The sequence below is a fragment of the Anopheles darlingi genome, chromosome 3, assembly GCF_943734745.1.
Source record: "Anopheles darlingi chromosome 3, idAnoDarlMG_H_01, whole genome shotgun sequence".
In the NCBI taxonomy this organism is placed as follows: Eukaryota; Metazoa; Arthropoda; class Insecta; order Diptera; family Culicidae; genus Anopheles; species Anopheles darlingi.
The window spans coordinates 6958967-6981975 of NC_064875.1; the positions used below are offsets into that span (position 1 = coordinate 6958967).

Sequence of the window (23009 nt, forward strand, 5' to 3'; positions counted from 1 at the left end):
TTTGGTAAGAACATTCAATTCAGAACTGGAAGTTTTTTTTTTCATACCTAAGACCAAAATCCTGACAAATGATAAAGGTTCTTTCCTTGTTATTATATGGAAGGCCTTGCTTTTTACCAATACGAGCTCCCTTGACTTCCCACCTATCTATCCAATTCAAGTGCTGCGCTAAAGGAACCATTCAAACCCATAAAGTAAAACCGTTGATCGCTCCCGTAGTACTTACTTTCTGTGCTGATCATCTCGCCACCGGTTGAATCCACCATACCGTACACTGCATCGCCGCCATCCACAACGTCCTCGATGTAGCTATCAAGCTGCTGCTGACCATGCATTTGTTGTTGTTGTGGGTGCTGTTGCTGCTGCTCATAGTGATGCGGTAGTGTTACGTCTGGACCGTCCAATGGCGATTCGTAGGATTCTTCTGCTTCCTGATCATCTTCTTCCTCATCCAGCTCATCCTCCTCTTCCTCATCTGCCTCATCAACATTCTCTTCTTCTTCCAATTCCTCTCCATCGTTCTGCGTCGAGGGCTGGTGCTCGACTTCACACTCAGCGTCTACCAAACCGTCGTTCAGTAAATCAGCACCTGCCACACAATTCGATAGCTCCGAAATGGTACCTCCGGAATAAAGAATGTGTGTACCTCTCATTTCCGCCCCGGCACCTGCAGCGGTTCCTACTACAGGCGATAGACTGACGTTTGGTAGCAACAAGCCTGCAGTAAGTGACGCATTGTTATTCTGGAGAACCTGCTCCGACTGCTCCTGCTGCTGCTGCTGCTGGAACTCTCCGTGATCTTGACTCAACTGATAATGTCCTTGCAGCTGCTGCTGTTGGTGTTGCTGTTGTTGCTGATCAAGTACACAGTTCATCCCATCCTCATCCTCCTCCGATGTGGGGGCCGTTTCTTCACCTTCCTGTCGGTAATGTGAGGTGTCGTACTCATCCAGGCAATTTTCATGCATTGTAGCAGCATCTTCGTCCTCGCCTACTTCCTCCTGCAAACCTACGTTTTGCGGCGGCATACTGCTTACCATATGCAGCAGATGATTATGATCGGCCATACCGTCCGGTTTGGTGCCTTCATCCGGAATATCTTCTCCATTCGCAGCGGAAGCAATATCACAGTAGTCACTCGCCTCGTTTACATTGTAGCAGAAGGGCTCTTCTACTCCATCGTCCTCTTCGACCTTCAAATTGTACAAACCGCTGCCGTCGTCAGCACCGGCAGCAGCGACCATCGTCGTCGCTGCATGTGAGCTTTGCGATGCTTTGCTTGAAGTTCTTTGAAACTGAAGCTGAAGATGATCCTGTTGATGTTGCTGATGAAGATGCACATGATCGTGATGATAAGCGGTAAGGTTCATATTCATCACGCCGGATGACGATGGCAACAGCTGCTCCTGCTGTAGTGGCTGATAGCGACGCACTTGATTGGGCTGACGAATGTGAACGATGGATTGATGATGGTTGTCTAAAATTTCAGAGCCTACTTCACCATTGTAGTCCTCCATGTGATCATCTTCTTTCTTTAGAACCATTCCAAGAACAAGCTCATTCGTATTCCCCTCCTCTAGGTCTTCATCATCCTCATCGGCTGTATTGGTGGCTGTCGTCGTCTGTACACCTCCATCCTCATCCTCATCACGATCATATTCATCTTCCTCTTCATCCTCGTCCTCTTCCTCATCAGCCGCTTCCTCATCCTGTACCACCGCTGATGCATCATTCTGTCCAAGATCAGCCGCCACGACAGTCTGCGTCATTGCCAAATTTCCTACCCTAGCCAGCCCATCCTCTGCTGCACTAGCATTGCTACAAGCAAGCTGTGACTGATGCACAATCACCAAATTACGATCTACACCATCACCACGGACAACACCACCTTGCAGAACATTTTCGAACGTATTATTCATATGCAGCGCCGTCTCTTCTCCTGCTCTTCCTTCTCCTCCTCCTAGTTGTCCTGTTCCAACAACTGTTGCACCTTCCAGATGATTGTCACTTGCGGCCATCATTGCGGTGGTTGACGCACTGCTACTGTTGCTGCTATCGTTCGAGATCGATAGCAACTGTGCTGCTGGCTGCTGTTGGGCAGCTGCTGGCTGGGGTAATGCCGTAACCGTTACCGATGGTGGCAGTGACCGAAGACTCAAGGCGGCCGCGTCGGCAACGGCAGACGCATTCGATCCCACACCGTAGGTGGTGGATCCGGAAGACACGTTCGATGTTGAAGTAGCAGAAGCGGAGGAGGATGGCAAACAAACGAAACTAAACATCTGGCCCGAACCGTGATCGTAGATCATCTGAGTCTGGCGACCGGTAGCAGTGCCACCCACCAATCCATTCCCGGTATCTCCTGTCGATATCACAACAGGCTGTGGCTGTTGCTGCTGACGATCGCGGGCATTGGGCACTGTCATGGTTAACACTCGCTGTTGCTGTATACTATGCAGACTTCCTCGTTCCAGTTTTGGGCCTCCTCTTGGATCGCTGTCGACTGCATTGTACGTTCCAGCTAGATCGTTTGCATCTTCAAGGATAAGATCGGATGATGGACGAAGCGATTGGTTCTCTTCCTCCTCATGCGAGCTCGTGCCATCACCATTAAGCGTCATGATAATCATGGGATCCTCACTATCCACCTCTTCTGCGTCATCATCATCCACAAGAATTGTCGCACTCGATGCTTGTAGCGTGGAAAAGTTTCTATTGCTTCTACCGTTGCTGCCACCGCGTCCAACTAGTTGGTGGCGCCGTATTTTCTTTCTCGACTGTTGTTCATGGTGCTTATGTGCCCCAATCGATGCTGCAGCACCTGCGACACTATACAGCCCTCCTTTCCGTCGCCTATCAGTCAGTGAGCTTCCATCGATAAATGTACCAGTACTAAAATGTTTAGTATTGGTGGTGGCTGATAAATTGCTCTGACTGGTATTACTACTAATACTAAAGCTACTGTTGCTACTGACGTTCACTACCCTAGGACTATTGCTATTGCCGCCACCATTGTTGCCACCGCTCTCGCTGCTCTCGGTGGAGGAAACAGACTTGATGACGGCAGCGGGAGCGGCTGTCGCACTCTTGTTGGTATTGGTGGTGGTGATAAGGCGATTTAGATTATTACTACTACTGCTTCTGTACACGATGCTAGTTGTGCTGTTGGTGGTAGTGGTGCTAGGCTGCTGAGCTCCTGCAGAGACTCCCGCCGTTGACGTCACAATCGTCATCAGCCTGCTACCACAAGCGTCCTCAGTCCGTCGTCTCGATATCTTACAGTTCCCTAGCAGATCGTCTCCATGGGGTGGTGTTTCCGAGCGATTGCTGTAGACGCGCTTCATACTACCAACAACACCCCCTGCTCCTACTGCTGCCAAGGTCGTCGTTTGATGAACCAACGGCTTAGCGCCAAGCGAGGTTGCATCAAGGCGCTTAACAACGACCGGTGACGATCGAGCGATCAGTGGACTCGCTGCATTCGTAGTCGTTGTTGTTATCGTCAAGGCAGCATTGCTGAGCGGATGATGCTGAACGAATATGCCGGGTTGCTGCGGTTGGCAGTTTCCGGTTCCGGCCAACGCCGATCTCGTCACGGCACCCACCGTACGGAGTCGTTTGGGTGACATCGGTTGCGAGCCGCTGACTTTCACTGCTGCAACACCACTTCCAAGGGGAACAACAACTTCCGCACTATTGCTGATGGTGACGCTAGATCCATTGTTACCTAGTGTCCCACCCATTGTCGAGAGCATTCTTTTCGATCCTCCACCGTACGATGCCATCGTCGTTCTTCCTCCGGGGCTAGATTGAGTGGAGCGTACGGTCGTTAAGGGTAGCGCAACCGGATTCAGTATCGTCTGATAATGCTGCGCTACAGCCGATGGTTTGTGAAGTTGCTTACTGACACCAACTGCTGTATCATCGCCACTGCTGAAAGGATTCGCCGTTGTACTGGTAGCGATCTCCGTCGTCGGTCGTAAACGAAACTTCGTCTTCAGCGGTGGCCGAGCATTGTCGATGGTAGCGGCATTTGCAGTACTAGCCGTGATGGTGGCGCAACCTATGGAACTGTTGCTAGTATTACTACTAGCCGCAACGGCGCCGATAGGGTCTACGAAGACTCCACCGCCGACCCTCGCAGCAGGAGGAATACCACTAGCGAGCGAGGTTGCAACACCGGACGTAACCGAAATGGTTGTACGCGCAGGAAGAACGATCATTCCACTCGATGTGGTAATGATGGTCGCTTTGGATGAGAAGGAAGGTGCTGTTACTTTCGTGGCATTCGTCGTCATCCGGCCGCTACTGCTGATGACCGGGTGTATCTTTGCCACTGTTCGAGCAACACTAACGGCAGGTGGGACACGTCCTCCTGAAACGGCAACACTCGACACAGTGCTGGCCGTTGAAACTACCTTATTCACCACCATTGATACAGTCGTGGGCAGTGAAGAGATAGGTGGTGTTGTTGGTGGAACCATAGCCACTGGTACTGGTACCGGTATGGGGGCTACCACTGGTACTGGTATCGTAGGGGCTGGTGGTGCTGGTGGTGACGGATTAGCCATGGTACCAGCGGCACCGATGAATGCACCGCTCGCGTACTTTCGATCACCCCACATCGGTTCAAAGTGCTTCAACTTCCATGGATCCAACTTCCCCCGTTCACGCTCTGCTTCCGCACGCAGTTTTATTTGCGCCTCGGGCGTAAACTCGCCCTCCGACAACCGATCGCGCCACTCTTGGCAGGCACGGGCGAAGAACTCGTTGTTCAGACTGGACGGATTCAACCGGATGCCATTGCGCTCACATTCCAACGCATCGAGGGCCAGCGGTCGATCGACCGGTGGCAACAGCTGCACCAGCTTGTACTGATAGAGCGGCGGTAGTAGCTGAAACGTTTCCCGGTTCAACAGCGCACGCAAGTTCGTGCTCACCAGTATCGAATCGGGCGTTTCGAGATCAATGCACCCTTCACGCGTCTGCTCGAGCTGGGCCGCGGTCGACAGTTTCTTGTTCGTACGTCGGCGCGTTTTAATGCTGAAACCCGGTATCGAGGCCAACACTTCGCGCATCGTCGATGCACCACCGTCCACCGAGGAATACTTATTGGACCCCATCTGACCGGATGCTGTTCCACCACCTCTTTGATGCTGTTGTCTAGATCCGGCTGCCTGTCGACCACCGGTGGCCATCCTAGGAACGTTTCTCCGAAGATGGTGATGATGCTTTGGAGTACTACCAAGCGTAGCAGTAGCCACCGGAACGACGACGTTTGCACTAGCAGAGGACAGTGTTGTTACGCGCTGCTGAGTAGGTGAGCCAGCAGCTCGTAGCATCACCGGTGTGCTGCACTTTGGCGAAGACAGCGGCATCTCGAGCGACACGTTCAGTGGGTCCACTTCTTCATCCTTCAGCGACGCCGGTGGCAGAGACGAATCATACTCATCCGACAGGATAACGCAGCTCGTGTCGGTCGTCGAACAGGATGGTAGCTGTTCCGTGTAGCTGACATCCTCTATCGTGCTCTGATCGCTGATATCAATCACAGTCACCTGCTGCTGCTCCACTGGCTGTTGCTGTTTTTGCGTCGATCCAGTAACCGATCGTTCGGTTCCAATACCGCCAACACTCTTGTTATTGGTAATGCTAATAATATTGCTACCGATACTAGTCCGCACGATAGGTTCACTAGCGACGGCAGTAACCACCGGAGCGACACCACTACTACCGGTAGTTGGCGGTGTAACCATCGAAAGCACTCGTACCGGAACGGTCGGGCCCGTCGATGATACCGGACAATCGTCGGCAGCCAGTGATGCCATCGCGGCCAACGAAGAACCCACGACGGTTCCGGCAGTTCCACCGGAGCTTGTGTTGAGGTCAGTGGTGGTTGAGCTGCTGCTGCTGCTGCTGCTGCCACCGCTATTGCCGCCTTCGGTGCTGACGAACGTTGAGCCTCCGCCACCGTGTAGCGTCTTTCCTGCTCCGGTGGCGACGGCGGCGGGCGGGACATGTTGCTGTTGTTTCGTCGAACGGTTCGCTTGCACCGGTGGAGGGGGCCCCGGAGATACGTCGCATTCCATTTTCCGACGAAATTTTCTACAAAAGAAGAGAAAAACGGACGAAACACGATCAGTAGGGCGAACTGGCGAACACGAAGACTAAACGAACGAGACTAAACTAACTCCAAGATAGCTTAGATGCAACAATCAGGGAAACACATTTTCAGCTTTGCCTTCCTTTGCACTATAATCAAAGTGGCCTCTGCATAAGCACCCAATTTAACGCGTGTATTTCTGGTGAAAATGCTTATCTTACACACACTCTGTACTATATGTTACAGCTCGCACAACCCCCCTGCCAACCCAAGACCGGAAAGAACGAAAACGCACCGCCACTGTCACTGTCGGACCGAATTTCCGTTCCGTTCATCACCGCTACCATACCTCGGCAAGCACCAGCGATGCGAGGCGTAATTTGTCAGCTAAAATCAGCATTTGATGAAAATAAATGCCAACCACATGGGGGACACAATGCCAGTGTGTCTCTGCAGCATGCGACAGATACGAGTTTGCCAAGCAGCCGATGGTCGATGTTCGACAACGGAAGCATACGAAAAAAAGTCCTAATTTCTCTTCTCTCGTTTGAATTACTCTCCGGATTGTGCTCCCTCACGCACCACGAAATTCTGCTGAACTGTCAGATTTCGTCCTGCTGCTGCTGCTGTACGAGAGGGTTGAACGTGGATGCTCGGGAGAGCAAACAGGGCGCACACGTTGGTGCCGCCGTTTGAAGTCCAATAATTTCTCCCAACCTACGGTGAGTGTGAGAAGGCAGTTGGTTGAAAGAAAAACTATTTTTTCTCGAACGCATACCAATGCTCACACTGGTGGTGGTGGTGGTGCCAATGGGTCAGCGACCGACAATCGACTTGTCAAAACAATTGTCGATGTCACCGAGGACAGTGGAAATGCTTGCCAAATTGCTCAACCGGCACAACAGCGCGATATGAATAACGACCGCAAGATATTGTGCAACGCATCACACTATCAACGCGAATGATGAAGGACTCCGCTGCAGGCACAGACCATCCGGCGCCTGATAAATAAGTAAGCAAGTACTCTCTTCCTGACTTATTTGAAGAACCGGCAGCCGGTTCAAAGGAATGCGTACGAGACCCCAAATTTCATCGGAATATAATTGCACCCCTTGCAGTCGAAAAGGGGAGAACCTCTGCATGTAGCAGCGCGCTGCAGCTGCCAGCACGTTAGCGCAAACATCGTTTGATAACGCGTACACACACGGTGGGGAGAACACGGATGCAACCAATAATAAACTGCCAGCACATCTGGATGGAAAAATAAAGCAATTATTCCACGCAAAGTCATTATCCGGGGTAGCCATTTACAAATGTACACATTTCAATCATCGAAGCATCCTGCTCATCATGGCCTTAACATATCGTTAACACTCCATCGATCGACGTCTGGAGTTTGAGACTAGTTAGGAATCATCTTTAAATTATGCCCCAAAAAGACGAAAGGATATCAAATTGTGCTAACTTCAAGTAACATGAAGCCAAACAAGTTTTTGTAGAGAAGAGAGTATCATAAGATGCGTTGGTTTTTTTGGATTGCAATGCCCCCCTTCCAACATGGTTAATTATTGTTCATTTCCAAAATGCTGCAAGTTCCTCCTAAATTGCTGTGTTCCTAAATTGTATGCCGCTCCGATGTCCCTTTAAATCATCTCGCCAAAATGTCGACACAATTAACCCATTATTTTACCCATTATCCCACGATCAATGCAACAAAGTGCATCCTTTCTCCAGAAGAGTGAAACTGATTTTTTTGTTTTCCCTCTTTCTCGATTTTACAACCAACTCCCCCTTTTCCTCCCAGAACAGAATACGCACAGAACGCGAGCGGTCGAACGAGCGCCCTACAAACACCTGCAGAACCTCGTGGTGGCCGGTGGTGTTGGTGTTGCTTCACAAATTGCCCGACCCAACCAACACTACAGCCAGATAATTTACATCTGTGCTTATATGCTCTGCGCGTGTACTCTCACGAATGGCCCGTTCTAACTCCCCACTCATTATTAGATCAACGCGCGTGTCTCATTCTTAGTGCGTTCTTTTGCCTTTCTTTCTTCCTGCCTATCTTCGTTCATTCCTTCAACCCTTAAAAACGCATCTCGAGAACAACGACGAATGGGCAGGTGAAAGCACGGACGGAAAGCGCAAGCCAAGAAAATGCTGACAAGGTGGGCCCTCTGTCTCTCTCCCTCTATCCTTTATCGGATGGTTCTTGATTTCTGGAGAAACGCCACACCGCGGTAATAATTGCATTCCCAGCCCGGCGGCAGGCAACAATACAATTCCGAGTTGGAAATTGACTACGGTTCCATTCGACTTCTTCTTTCCGCTGGACACGTTTTCGTAAATGAATTCTAGCTTGGCTCTCCATTATGATGCGTGCCCGCTACACTGCTCAGGTACTCGGGGACTCGGCGGGAAAGCGTTCTTTGTGTTACAACGTAACGCATCACTGGTCCACGGTGACGAACGATCTTATGAAATGATCATTCTCATCCATCTTGTCTTGCCGTCCAATAGTCTAAAATATATATAACTAAAAATAGTGTTAATAATTTAAAACAACTTTGTAGCAAAGCTTTGGTAGCAGTTTAGACCATGTTATCAGACCCGGTTACTGGCTGTATGTTTGCACCTTCTTATCGGTCGTCGGTCTTCTTGCAAGAAGCCGTGCATTATGTAGCCGGAAGTCTTCGAATGGGCGCACGCGCGCGCGTTCTCTCTCCGTTTTCTCTCTATCTCTCTTTTGCTCTCGCTCTTTCCTATTGCTTTGCCGTATTCATTAGAAGAAAACAAGACCAAAACCGAATAGATAACATACAAAAAAATTGCCAGCACTAAAGAAAACTCTCATCGGAAAAAACCCCTTGAAAGTTGATGGTGTTCGTTTAATAATGATCCTGGTACCACTTTCACACGAGAGCAACATGGATTTCGTAGGAAAACATCAACGGCAAGACGAAAGGATGCTTCACATAATACGAATACGAAGCACATAAATCACCGATCGACGTGCATCAAACGTGGTACACAACATGGAAAGCGAAATGCACCAAACGATTGAAAATGCATTCACGGTAAATGCCAAACCATCTTTGCTCTTTGTTTCTCGCGAGACGCTCGTGCTGCCACCACACCTTCGTGATGGGAAACTGGTTTTCCTTCCTCACTCTGGAGACGCACCGTTCCGCCCGCCTCGATAAGGTCAGTAGCATTTTTCCCTTGGAATCATCTCGGATAGCATGGAAAAGAGTAGCAGCAGCAATGGCAAACTGCAATGCCGTAGAATAATTTAAGACAGAACCAGCTGAGCTGAGCACGATCGCTGGTCACAAGTCACGAGCCCTTCAAGGGTCTACCGGAATCCAGCAGGCGGTCCGATGCTGACTGCAGTTTGGCAGTCATCAACCGCTGCATGACTCCTCCGGTATTTCCTTTGCTAAAGCTAAAAAAAACAGCAGGAATGGTGCCCTAACTTTCTAGCCAAGCTCTCTTTTTCCAGCAGCATAAAAATAGCTCATCGAAGATCCCAATGACCTCAGATATCTTCTACGTGTGCCGGTCGGTTGAAAGCGAGGTTGAGATTGAAGCGGCGAACCGGAACGAAGGAGGGCCCTCGAGAAGAACGACCCAACGAAAGGGCAGAAGTCGAAGGGGATCCCTAGGAACACCTGCCAGGACGAAGCCGGGACCGAGAGGAGGTGTAGAAGAAGCACATGGTTAGCACGTGAGTCGAAGAGGATCCTTTCCATCAGGCTGGCCTGAGGATAGCACACCTTCCGGCAGTAATTCAGGCCCTTTAACCTTCGCTAAACCACCCACCGGTGGCCGTTTTCTCTTATCTAGGACCTTTTACTTGTTCTCTTTTTGAAGCGAACCCCTGAGGCCGGACCCAGCATGCAAATTAGCATTTCAACGGGTCGATTGCCTAAGGTTATGTAAAAATGGATAATTTTCGGGTAGGAATACCTCATTCCTCTATTTTGAAAGTCAATAAGCACTCTTTGAGAGGGTGCGGGAGTAAGAGGGTGCCATAAAACATATTCGTAGATGCTGAGTATGGTGTACAGATCATCGATGCCAAAAGAACAGAATAGCATTTGGAACTCTTAAGTCTTGTTTTAACATTTTAAGAGCTTTAATTACTACCATTGATGCATTTTTATAGCTTGGAATAAGAATCGGGAGTTACTTTACAGCACCATCACACTCCATAACGTATTACTTTACCAAATTGTAATAATAAAATAAGAAATCTGGCAAAATTATCGTTTTTTCAACGCAAATCAGAATACTTTTTTATAACCACGCCATCTGGCCGATGCTCGATAGGGAATGATTAATATTGACGTATGAGTCAACACAGGAGCTAACCAGATACACAAATCTAGCTAACCGGATACGTCTCGGAAGGCCGGCATAGCTGGCGGTGGATTGGCATGACTCATTTGCGCTACACCACGCACTCTACTCGGCTTTATAATTATTCGCATGATCATAGTTCACCAGTCGGCTGTCGTTGAGAAACATGTCACGCGAGAACATAATTTGGAACGCCCCGGTCGCCCGCTAGCTGCATTGGCGACGCTGTGTATGGCGGCGTTCGATTATAAACACGCATAACAACGCGTGTCAATCATCCGTCTACCATTTCGGAGTGGCTATTTAATCGGTGAAATCAATGGAAATAACACGGGGATTAATGATTTCGGGTTCTGTTTCCATTTTCCTAAAATTAGATCCCCCTGGAATACTCGCACCTTTGCCTTTTTTGCATGTTTTGCAGATTTTTCCCAGACGTTTTTTGTTCTTCACAAAAAGGGGTTGGTTAAAGGTAATCCACAACAAAGTGATGCTTACCAGCGTAGTGGAAATAATGGCGCACTGCTGTCGGCGGCCGTAGCACATTTGCCCAGAGTCGTACACTCTCCCGGAGTTAAAGAATGTGTAGAGATTTGCTGGGGTTCGTCGCACACAAAGGATGACTCGCGGGGCACTGCTATTCAGCGGGGCCGTGGCCACCGGAAGCTGCACTGGGACCAGCCAGAGACAGCGCCTCGCGTGGCTCACTCTCCGCACACGGAAAAATCCCCGAATTTCGGCACTTTCTTGGTAGATTCGCAGTTTTGCGTGTTGCACATGCACTCCACTAATGCTGATGCTGCTGCTGCACTTTGCCGGGGTGCTTCGATTCTTCACGCCGCCGCTAGCTGGTTTTCATGTTTGTTCGGTTTTCACTTCAAACTTGTTGGCTGCAAAAATTTACGATTTCTTCGCTCCGGTTTAGCACACTCCTGAGATAGATAAATAGAGGAATTGGCTTATTAATTTATTTCGGCATTACTTCGCAAATACCCCATCATCTTCGATAACCCTTTTGCGTTGAACATTTCTTTCTGACTTTCCCATTTTTGGGGTGCTTTCTTCGCGAGCAATAACAAGAACACAACAAACAATAAACTTCTCAATCACGCACACACTCGCACGCTCTGCTCAGCCACACACATCCGCGCTCGTTTCGTGTACGCACACGCCAATCCGCTCGAGACCACTACATTCTCATACACACGCGCGCGCACAAACACACACAATTCCTGCGTTTGCACAAAACACGGCCTATTTCTTCTCGGAGTGGGAAAGGCAAGCTAAAAACTGCTGAACCAGCAATATTTCTTTGAGCATCATTTTCCACCCCACTCGATGGTTCCCGAGGGAGAGAAATACCGGAAAACGATCGGAAAACAAACTTTTGCGCGAGTAAACGCCAGCAGCGCAAGTGGTTGTAACATTTCCCTCCCCTCCTTCCTTCCTCTTCCACTCCACACCCTCTTGCTACACAAGCCCGCGATGCTGCTCGCTGGCCTTTATGCTTTTTCACTAAAAAAGAACAATATTCTTACGATTCTTCAACTTCCAGATTTTGGCGCCGGACTTTTCCTCTTCACCTCGACTCCCTCTGCTTACTTTGCCACCAAAAACGCCTGCTACGACACCACCAAACACAACGCGCCCTCTCTCTCCCTCCCTTCTTCTTCTTAACTCTTCCTCCTGACGACGGCGTCGGAAAATGCACTCGTCTCACCCAAAAGCGCGTTGCCCACATCGATTTTCAGCACATTCTCACTCGCCAACGGTTCTAATGTTCGCTTTTCCACTCCAAACTCCGGCTCCGGTTCGAATTAATTAGCCACACACTTTTTTGTTGCCGCGGAGTTTCAGGAAAGAAACACGTCCTTTCGAGAAGTGGCGACTGCTCGAAACTAGGCACCGTCGAGCAGTTGTACAAAACTTCGCGGCAAAATTCGAGTTCGAGTTGACGTGGTGCTGGATTTTTTTCGTCTTTTCGAAATGTTCTGAATATTTTTCGTCACCCGCTCCCAGAAATATCGGCCGCAAAATCGGTAAATTGTTTGGTAAACTATTCGTCCCCCGGATTCGGGATACACCCGCTCTCGCCCGTGCTGACCAGGAAAGGCACGAGTTGACCAAAACCCTTCGCTCCCCCCGGGCACCCGCAGAAACTCGCTAAACACACTCGGCACCGTAACACTCCCGTAATACTCGGAATCTTGTGGTTTGCACACCGACGATACCCCCGCCACCGATGGTTATCGCCGATTTCTTTGTGATTCCGTTGATTTCCGCCTAAGTTCTGCATGCGCCCGTTTGTGACCCCTGGCTGGCACTAGTTGAACGTTCCTCCGTTTTCAATCATCTTACGTTGCACTTTTGTGTTTCCAGAGTGGACACCACCGGTCGGCGAGAGAGAGTGTAATCATTTGCGTGGTGCCACCGGTAAGTGGCCAAAAATAAATGGCCAACCTGATTGGGGTCACCGCAATCGGAAGCCCCCGATGGCGCATAATTCTAATATGTGTTTCTCGTTTTAGCTCTGCACGCACATCTAGGACAGCTGACAGCGGTACCGATTGTACTTATCATTTGCCTGCTCCACCTTCACTCCCCACCCACCAAAACGTCACGCAACATAATTGAATTATATTAGGCCCCCGACCAGTGTCGGATCGGCCCCATACACACACCACGCACGCACGCACGGCGCTACGTTGGAGATCCCCTTCCCCCCTTCGGCATCCGTGGGCTACTTGGATTGCCTGTGGCAGGAAAACGATTACGAGTGAAGAGAGTGAAGAAAATCGGTCCAAGATTGCCTTCCGCCAACTATGATGAACGAAGAGTCCTCGTCGCCGGCTAGCCGGAACGTGGTAGCACAATTCTTCAGGAGGCTAGGTCAGGTAAGAGTCATTCCCGTGCGGTGGTGTTAATGGACCTTTAATTGGTCGTGACTGCCGTCTCGACGGCGTAATGACACACTTTAACTCCACTTTCCCGCTTTTTTTCAGCTCTATCAACTGCAGCTGGACAAATGGACGCCCCACACCAAGGTACGGTGGGTGGCGGCGTTCGTACTGATCGGTCTGTTCCTGCTGCGAGTATTCACCAAACAGGGCTGGTACATCGTAACGTATGCGCTTGGCATTTACCATCTGAATCTGTTCATCGCTTTCCTTACGCCGAAAATTGATCCGGCGCTCGATCTCGACGGTACGCGGCGTGCACTGAGCTGGTGAGGCGTGAAGGCACCACTAACGATCTCCTCTCTTCACATGTACTGCAGATGATCAAGGACCGGAACTACCGACCAAGGCGAACGAAGAGTTTCGACCCTTCATCCGCCGGTTACCGGAGTTCAAGTTTTGGTACGCAATCAGCAAAAGCACGGTGATCGGTATCATCTGTACCTTCTTCGAGGTGTTCAACGTGCCCGTCTTTTGGCCAATCCTGGTGCTCTACTTCATCACTCTGTTCTGCATCACGATGAAGAGACAGATCAAGGTTAGTTCAAATCGAGAGACCCTCCGACACCCGTATCACCATTAACCCATGCTTGTTGTTCCATTTGCAGCACATGATCAAGTTCCGCTACCTGCCATTTACCCATAGTAAGCCCCGCTACCAGGCGGTGCCAACGGAAAAGTGACAATTAAAAGCACAAACTCTACCAGCATCCGCATCGTCCTCGTGTTCGTCGCTGGGATCGGCCGTTGGCGCAGCTGGAACGGCTGGCATCATGACAGCCGCCGCTCCCATGGCCCCCTCGTCGGTGGCAGCCGTTCACCCGTCCGCGGTGTCGCAGCCATCTTCGTCCTCGTCGTCGTCCTCGTTGCCTTTCGCTAGCTCCGCTTCGGTGACGATTTCAACTGTCTAAAACCGCGGCCCTTTTGTGGGCTTGAGCAGGGAGGGGTTGGGAGAGAGAAGGTCAAAAGCAGATAGTACAGTAAACCCAGGGGCCCACAAACTTCATACACACGCCACTTGGTTAGATCATTCGATCACCATTCGGGTTTTTTATGGTTTCCGGTCCACTTTTAAACTATCTTTTGAGCACCCCTTACCTCTTCGGTTTTTAGCAGCAATCCCGTTCCCCGGCACGACCCGTATGAGCGAAGTGACTAGGATTTTTGAGATGTGTTTTCTGGTATTGATTTGTGCTTACGTCGTAGTAGAACAGCATATTAACGGATAAGGAGACGGAGGTACGTTCGATTCTTAGTTTCCCGGCATTAATGGCGTTTGCATTGCTCTCGTGTTTGTTCCGCCACGCTGCTGTTGGTCCACATTAATTTCCCTTCTAGTTGTTCTTTAGAAATAGACAAAAGCAAACAACGGCAGGTTTACGGCCTTATTTTAGATTCTCGCTTAACATGGAGTTGATGCTGAATTGATTCCACCCCCTGCGGGTGGTGGTTTTGAATTGCAAGTAAATAGGATGAACTGATCGATATCGATGGAAAATGGCCAAAAAGTTCCGAAGAAGTTCCAAAACAGTGGACCAAACGCAGATAACGCAAACCGGCAGTTAGAGTTTGTTTAAAGTGTTATAATGTTTAATTATTTTGTAAAGTATGGGAGGAGCAGATAAGTTTCTTGTAATTATTACGAGTAATAGGAAGGCTTAGGTTGATAGGTTCTCTATTTGCTGCAAACATATTATAACCATTTCGCCCTTTATCATTTAAAAGTATTTTACTACGAATATCGTTCCGCACCCCGTTTCATTTACGACTCTATTCACCGTTTCCTTTTTTCCTTATCTCTTTTCATTTTCTATTGTTTCCTCTCTCAAAACTCCCAACAGTTCTGAGGTTCCCAGTTTTATTCTTTTAGTCCGCTTGCGCCTTACGGCGTTACTTCTTCAGCAGCTTACAGACCACGCGGTCAGGAAGAGATATAGTTCAGGCAAGGTTGGTGCATTTGATTTAAGCCGGAACCGTTTTCATGTATAGTGGAGGCTGTTGGGGTATTTGGTTTAGCCTTTTTGCGACCGCAAACAAGGAAGCAACATACGGCCATCGAGCGAGCGATAAGATAATGAAAGGCTTTGACACGGCTTTGTCACGCCAGATAGCTTGCTAGTGTGCGGTGCGTATGATTCGTCAAAATCAGAATCCTACAAAAAGCAGAAGCAGATGAAGGTCGGCCCAGTCTCACACGATGCACATGATTTATAGAATTATTCTTTCCATTTGTTCTGAAGCAGCGGATTGTTTGTGTGTTCGTAGAACGTCGTTCATTTAGAAGGATCCATTCTCCATTCTCCGACCCGAACGGCGGCAGGGAACGGGTTACGAAACGGCGGTGCAATCTACGCAAGCGAGCGACTCGCGTGGGCTCTAGATAGAGAGGAACTGTGGCGTGGAAAACAGGAAGCAAAGGTCTGGGAAAGGGCGGGGGACACAGTAGGGGCACTCCACCACGGCGCTCCCTCCCTCCTTTATAACCAAATAAACGAATAAAGTAATCAGAACAGAACTGTGTACAGAATGATGTCCGCTGGCTCCCTTTATTCTACATATTCTCCGGCGCCTCTTCGAAAAACGTCCGCACCTTCGTCACGATCGCATCGAGCGCCGTGACGGCCGGGCTTTCTGGAAATTCGGTGATAAAATCTTTGCCTTCATCGCAGCACTTGGTGAGCCGCGGATCGAGCGGTAGCTGACCAAGGTACGGAACCTCCATTTCCTGGCACATCACTTCGGCTCCCCCCGTACCGTTAGGTCCGGTCCGGGCCGGGAATATCATCGATTGTACCGTACACTTTGGACAGACGAAACCGGACATGTTCTCGATCACGCCGGCGATCGGAATGCCGAGTTTCTTGCAGAACGATATCTCCTTCCGTACGTCCAGCAGAGCGACCTCTTGCGGAGTGGTCACGAGGACGGCACCCCATCGTCCGGTCGTTCCACGGAGGAAGGTAGTGGCCGAAAGGTGTTCGTCGGATGTGCCGGGAGGTGTATCGAGCAACAGGTAATCCAGCTGTCCCCAGTCGACCTCCGTGAGGAACTGCCGGATCATACCGTTCTTTTTTGGTCCACGCCAAATGATGGCATCGTCCGGGCTGCCGAGCAGAAACCCGATCGACATTAGGCTCAGGTTGTCCTCGATGTAGACGGGCGACCAGCCGGATCCGGACTGGTGCACCTGTTCGCCGAGTACTCCGAGAACGCGCGGCTGCGAAGGTCCACAGATATCGATGTCGAGTACACCAAAGTTCTCCTCCGGTGTCCGGTGGGCCATGGCGCGGGATAGGAGGGCCGTTACCGTGCTCTTGCCGACACCTCCCTTACCCGAGAGGACCAGCAGCTTGTTCCGGACATCCGTGAGCTTCTCGCGAACCAGCGCTATCGCCGGATCCGGGCCTTTCGGCCCCGTCGCACAGATCTGCTGATTGGGGCAACCGGCACAGGCGGACGCCTTTCCCGCATCGTTACTTTCCGTTCCGGGGCAGTGGGCCGGTGCATCGGCCGGAATTGTGGTCGTACTCATCGTTTTTCACTATCTTTCTTTGGGAAAATCTGGCCCGGAATTTCACACGGATTTTAAACCAGTTTTTTGTTTACGTTACGGCACTCTTACTTTATCGACCACCACTGTTCAAACTTGCTCGATTTTGCTCGAAAAAAGTTACTCGATTTTGTTACCAAAACCATGGATTATAAACACGATCCAAACCATTCGAATTCAAATTAATTCAACGTAAAAATCTACGCCACGTGATCGTTTGGAATTTTTTTTTATGTATCGGCTCCAGTCCCATGTCCAACAAAAGGTCATCCCCAGTCCAGCAGCTTATTCTAGCTTGATGCCCTGCTTTTTGTCCGTTAAAGCGGCCGGCTAGCGTTTGATATTTTACTCGACGTGATTGATAGGAAAGTGGTAGATAAAGATAGTTCTTATCATCAAATTCAGAAACGGGAAAAAGCAAAAAAAAACGACAGCTTTTTTTCTCTTACGAGCCACCAGAACCATTTCCCATAGCCCGCGAGAACAACCGACGTTAATCTGACCATAAAACGGTGCTGCACTACATTTGATTGCCCTCATCTAAACGGGGAAAGGCAGACAAATTTCCACCCGTCGTTCATTTGTAAATCGCAGCCATTTCGCTTTACGGCTCGCCGATGCCATAAACGGAACGATCTACTACTTGGACAAACGGCTAGACGATGATCGATTTCGTGGTGCTGCAAGTGAACCATTCAAATTGAACACAAAATCCGCTTATAGCTGACCGTTCGATCGCTTTTATGAGCAATAATTGTGTGTAATGCTCGTGCTCTAGTCTGAGAACGTCCATCGTTCATCATGGAACAAGCGAATGATCTAATAAAAATAATATTTACACCATTGTACAGCGATAGCATCGCATCGGATTTCGAAGCTGAAAAGGGAGATCAACTGGAACGGAAACCCATGCTTGTCATGCTTGTTGGCCTATCCCACGGTACGCACGCTTAAGCAGCATATTTGTATATTTTACAGTCACCACAGAGGGGATGATTTTCAATTCTCCTTGACGAGTTTTTTTTTATCTCAATCTCTCGCTGATTGTTTAATCACCATTTGATCTTAATCAAACAAATCCCCTTACCGGCGGCATGAACCCCCGCAGCTCAGATAATGGTGCCCATAAGGAGGTGCTTAACCTTATCGCGACACAGCCGTGCCTTTGCCGAATTCAATAGAAAAACCCTAATTGAATGTCTCAGGATGGTGATTTGAATCAGGAAACTAGAAATCGGCAACAGTCCAAGTGGAAATCCTGGTCAGCAAAACATATTGTCGGATGGACATACGCACGGCTAATGCACTCTAACCGGAAGGGCGTTAAAGTCAACAAATGGAACACGAGGAGAGAGAGAAAAAAAATGAAATACCCACCGCCGGTCAACCAGCGGAACAATAAAAATAAACAAACAACCTCGAATGGGCCTCTAGGTCAGGGGAGAACCAGGAGCACCGTTCCGGGGGTGGGAAGTAAAACGTGGAAGCGCCCACGCGGCACGCGCCACGCGTTGTTGTTTTTTTAAGCGCATCTCCCGGTTTCGAGGTGATTTGTCGATTCCTATTCCATGCTATTTGACTTTCTCAGCAGCAATCGAAGACGAGCGACAAATTGTCACACGAGAAGCAATTCATGTGACTCACTCACGCATAAGGCAAGAAGCGTGTTGTGATGATAATGGAGTTGTGTAAATTATGGAAATTCAATCGTCATCGCTGCGGGATTTGTGTCCTCGGTACTAAGCATAGTTTACGGCTTGAGTAATACTCGCCGATATCGCCATCATTCAAGCTCACGCTGCTCTAGAACCTATCCTACGACATCACTGACAAGGAACATTCTTGGTGATGTGAAGTGAGCTACGAATCGAGACACAGGCCACCGATACATGGACCGATCAGCATCACAGCACCAGCAACATCACATCACATGATTAGAACGGTCACTGAAAGGGATCGTAATTTATGTGCGTCCATCCAGCATCCAATCCAGGGATCCTTACGAGACCATCAAGCACCAGCTCCAGCAACAGCGCTATCGTTCTGTCGTTCTGCTGGACCGGCATTTATTGTTGCGGCCGAACTGCCGGACGATATACCGACGGCCGTCGGCCACCGTGTGCCAGGATAAAAAAAAGGGGACACACACACACAGGCGTACAGCCATATTGTGCTTCGCTAGCAAAAGGGAAACATCGAGTCGAGGCGGGCAGACTGCTGGACGAAATCACTTTTTCCGCTCTATTTAGCCAACACGTCGTTGTTACACCCATCATGTGAACTCCTCCGTGTGTCAGCACTAACTCGCTGCTCGAAGAGGACGAACAGAACCTGGCTACAAGATGCTGATACGCGAGATATGTAGCAGCCCAGCAGTTTGGTTTGGGCCCACGGTTTGATAAATGAAGACAGATCGTAGAATAACCCCCCGGGATGGGAAGGGCTTTGCCTTGTGCTTAATGAAGATAATCTAGGTGTTTTCGTCGATTTTTCGAGAAAGATCATTCTCGTCACCATTTCCATTGTAGTCCTAATGTTGGTGCAACATTACCTTCCACGCGCCAATCGTATCGGGTCTCTAGAACTCCAGTTCGACTCGACGAATTCACCAGATTGACCCAATTGCGCGATGCTGGTTTCTGCTCGTTTATGCTTCTTGTTTTTTTCCCTCCCTTTCCGTTGGTCATCAGCATTAACAAGCACCCTTTTAGGGGTGAGAGTAACAAAAAAAACCATCTCCGTATATTAGCCAATAAGTCCCGGCGTGCAACCTCGATAAGTGAATTGATTCGCGTGGCTGCGTCCTGCACGCCCACAGGACAACAGAGTGTATCAGGGGGTGGTTTCATTATTTATTTGCGATATCGGGAGTCCTCTTTTTTACTAATCGCACATCTTTGTGTGTGTGTGTTTTATTTTGTGTGATTCGATAAATTATCGTTGACCTCCCCCTTGATGCCACTCGTCGGCCAGAACTTGTCGAATAAAAAAAAAACGTCGGGAATTGTTCTCGAGGAATGAATAATTTATGGTACATTTACTGCCCGAACCAGTGACCGAACCACGCTTGGCTGATAATAAGATTGGTCCATCGAGCAGCGGGCACCCCATGTGTAGGTTCTACAAAAAAAAAAGTGAATTGCCGGCAATCAAATGGTCCATGTACGCAGTTCGCGGATTTCGCAGCCAGTTCCAGCGAGTGACCACGCGAACACGCGATTGCCTACGACTCGCTAGGAACGTTTTACTTACGCCGCACTTACTGCGCTCTTCTGGCGTGGATCGATTTGTGGCGCACTAGCAGCACTTCTGGTTGCTTCCAAGGACTTCTTGCTGCTTCACACCTAATGTAGTGCACGGTGCGACGACAGCTCTCTCGATCGATTGCCAGGAACTGCGCTGGAACCGCACCGAAAGCACAACCGCGCAAAATGGCTGACTTCCTTCCGGTGTTTCTGGGGTTGTGTTTTTTTTTGGTCGCCGGTAAAAAAGGAGAATGCCGACGCTGAGTAACAACGCTCCCTGGTCGCCGCCATTTTTTTCCCATTTCCTTTTCTCTCGGTCTCCGGGGGTCTAGAGGGCGCTGAAAGAACCACACCAACCATCCAACGCGCGCTCGAGAGTGTCCTGCGGCAATCCTTGAGCCGGTTCTTCTGGTTCACCTTTCCCTCTCCCCCCTCCAAGGCCTTCACCGACCTTCTTCCCTCTTTTCGGTTTTTCCTCAATAAACTGCTCATCTTATGTAGAGGGACCTCGACGGCAGCACCAGAAGCTAACGCGCTTGAGGGATTTTTTTTGTTGGTTCTCTCTTCGGCTTCGGCCGAGGCCCGCCCGTGTTCGGGGATTATTTATGTATTCATTTTGTGGTTTGATGAAAAATCCACTCCCTCCACACCCGCCTCCACGTCGGGCACGCCACGGTACCCGCCACGAGGCGGGGGTTGCCTGGTGGGATTTGCTACAAATTTAATAAAGTTGTTTCTTCACCCCCGCCTCGTGGGGTGGGATGGAAGGTGAGCCCGGAGCACCTCAGCACCTTCGCGCAAAGCGACGTCGATGACGTCGTCGACGTCGTTGTCGTCTGTTGAGAATGGTGAGGTTCGGCCGGCCCCTTTTCTTGTTGATGACTCTCACAGGAATCACCACCACCGAGACCGTGATTGCTGCTTCGGCAACGAGTCAAAAAGGGGGTGCATGTGATCCGTGAGGGTAGTAACAGTGATAGGCGACGAGGTGGAAAAAGTTAACTCGAATAAATTCAAGGAGTTTGTTCTAGACAACAATTAGAGATTTCGAAAAATGGTTAAAATGTTGCTAAATGTTTAAAAAAAAATCGCATTAGATCCCTGAAAATGAATTTGATTCGGATATTTAACAGATTCATGTAATATCCTTTATGGATAATTCATGGTTTACTATAAGATGTTATGAAGCTGCTTAAAAATTTAATATTCTTTTTGCAAACTTCACCAAGTAGCTGCGAATCGCTTGTCAACCACTGTATGCCCAATACTTAGACAGGGGAATGCTAATATACCCTTGCGTCCTCGCCCGAGCACACCGACGAGGGTGAGCTGCTAACGAAGATGGAGCAGTTGAGCGAATGTTCAGGCAGGCAGTATCATCGGATTGAACTCGCTGGCCGCTGGTTAGTGGCTGCTGGCGGTTACTGCTGCTGCTGCTGCTGGTGGTGGTGGTCGGTGTCAATTAATTATCAACAAGCAGATCATTTACACGCGTTTAACGCGTTAATTAAGTGATAAACTGGCGCAAGATAAATCTTTGCGCCAGTTGTTGGCCGGCACACAACGGCACAAGAAGGTGTTCAAAGCAAAGCAAGGCATGAGGGACGAGATGGGCTAGAACATGATGAGAATCGGGTAGTTTGGGAAGCAGAATGTTTCACGCAGTTTTTTTTTGTGTGGAGACCTCGTTGTTCTTTATAGTGTGACTCATGATGCAGCGTTCTCACTGGTTGCGAGCTAAATGATGTGGTAGAGGATATGCCGAATACGTGAAACAATGATGTGTTATAGCATCAACAACCTGGGGACCCTTATGTCTATGGGAGTCTTTGCACCGTGCATTTAGATGATATACGCAAATGCTAATGGGATTACAAATACGATGCTGCGCAATAAAGCTCTTGTCCTTAAGGTTGATAAGGTAGTTCTCCTCAAATGCCTAATGGTTTTTTATTTCAATTAAGTCAGCAAACTGATACACATCATAAAAAACATCTCGAACACAAGAAAGGATTGTCCACCTGTAAGCAAAATTTAATTATTTTAAAAACCAATCTACAGCCAATTATTTGTAACAAGCAGACAGTCGTTTTTTTTAGAGAAAATAAATACACCAAACACACGCAAACGCGTGGTCATTTTAGCATCATTTCGGTCCGGTAGCTCTCTTCCGAACTGTCGAGCGTCGTACTTCCTCAATCCTGGACAAGCACAAACCCTCCCACAGGACACAAGCTCGCCAGGACATAAAAAAAAGGTAACGAACTGTCGAAAATAATCAAATTGGAAAACCAAACTTCTAAATAGGATCAATTTTCAGCTTAGCACCCTATTTGTTTTTGTTGTGTCCGATACGGTTCCGCCTGGCTGGAATAGGAACGGCGGAACGGCGGAACGGTAAAGCGACCGAAGCAACACTGCAACCGAACCTACCATCCATCCCCATCCGTCGGTAATCGTTTTACTTCGAACCTTCAAGAAAGAGGGAGAACCTCATCCTCAGGACGGTAGCAAAGGCGAAGGAAAAGGCTGCGGTCACCGACCAACAACCAACAATCCGGTAACTGTCCTTCTGTTTAGGAAATTGGATCCGATAATTGTCGCGACCAGGTCGGTCGGTCGGTCGGTCTGGCCACACCTTTCGGGATAAAAATACTAACGTACCGCTGCATCCTCAAGCGAAAACCACAGAACCATTGACCATTGAAAGCAATGTTCGGGAATCGTCGTACCAGGCGATCGGTGATCCTTTCGGCCTTTGCCTCCTTCTTCGCTTTCTTCTCCTGTTTTTT

At 49.2% G+C, this 23009-nt stretch overlaps 3 protein-coding genes across 13 annotated transcripts in view; 1 reads left to right on the plus strand and 2 right to left on the minus strand.

Annotated features, from left to right (window-relative positions):
- LOC125953923 (uncharacterized) overlaps positions 1–12338 on the minus strand; it is a 19211-nt gene extending 6873 nt beyond the window's left edge. For 6 of the 10 annotated variants that reach the window (XM_049683772.1, XM_049683762.1, XM_049683769.1 and 3 more), the window contains exons 1-2: positions 10964–12327; positions 227–6105 (exon numbers count right to left, since the gene is read on the minus strand). In XM_049683772.1, the coding sequence (XP_049539729.1) occupies positions 227–6089 (5863 nt within the window). In that variant the 5' untranslated portion in view covers positions 6090–6105; positions 10964–12327. Of the gene's footprint in view, positions 1–226; positions 6106–10963 lie in introns of all 10 variants that reach the window. The other 4 variants (XM_049683768.1, XM_049683763.1, XM_049683767.1 and 1 more) reach the window with 4 other exon arrangements.
- Positions 12339–12439: 101 nt separating this feature from the next.
- On the plus strand, positions 12440–15965 carry LOC125954007 (protein RER1). Of its 2 annotated transcripts, none has more exons than XM_049683938.1 (6): positions 12440–12504; positions 12845–12898; positions 12994–13359; positions 13468–13669; positions 13743–13960; positions 14031–15965. In XM_049683938.1, the coding sequence occupies exons 3-6, from the start codon at positions 13288–13290 to the stop codon at positions 14103–14105; spliced, it is 567 nt and encodes a 188-aa protein (XP_049539895.1). In that variant the 5' UTR covers positions 12440–12504; positions 12845–12898; positions 12994–13287; the 3' UTR covers positions 14106–15965. The 2 variants fall into 2 exon arrangements, with proteins under 2 accessions (XP_049539895.1, XP_049539894.1); XM_049683937.1 differs by having other exon boundaries at positions 12494–12516.
- On the minus strand, positions 15943–17682 carry LOC125953994 (cytosolic Fe-S cluster assembly factor NUBP1 homolog). Its single transcript, XM_049683917.1, has one exon. It carries the CDS (start codon positions 16952–16954, stop codon positions 15974–15976), a length of 981 nt encoding a protein of 326 aa, XP_049539874.1. The 5' UTR covers positions 16955–17682; the 3' UTR covers positions 15943–15973.
- Positions 17683–23009: the final 5327 nt, after the last annotated feature.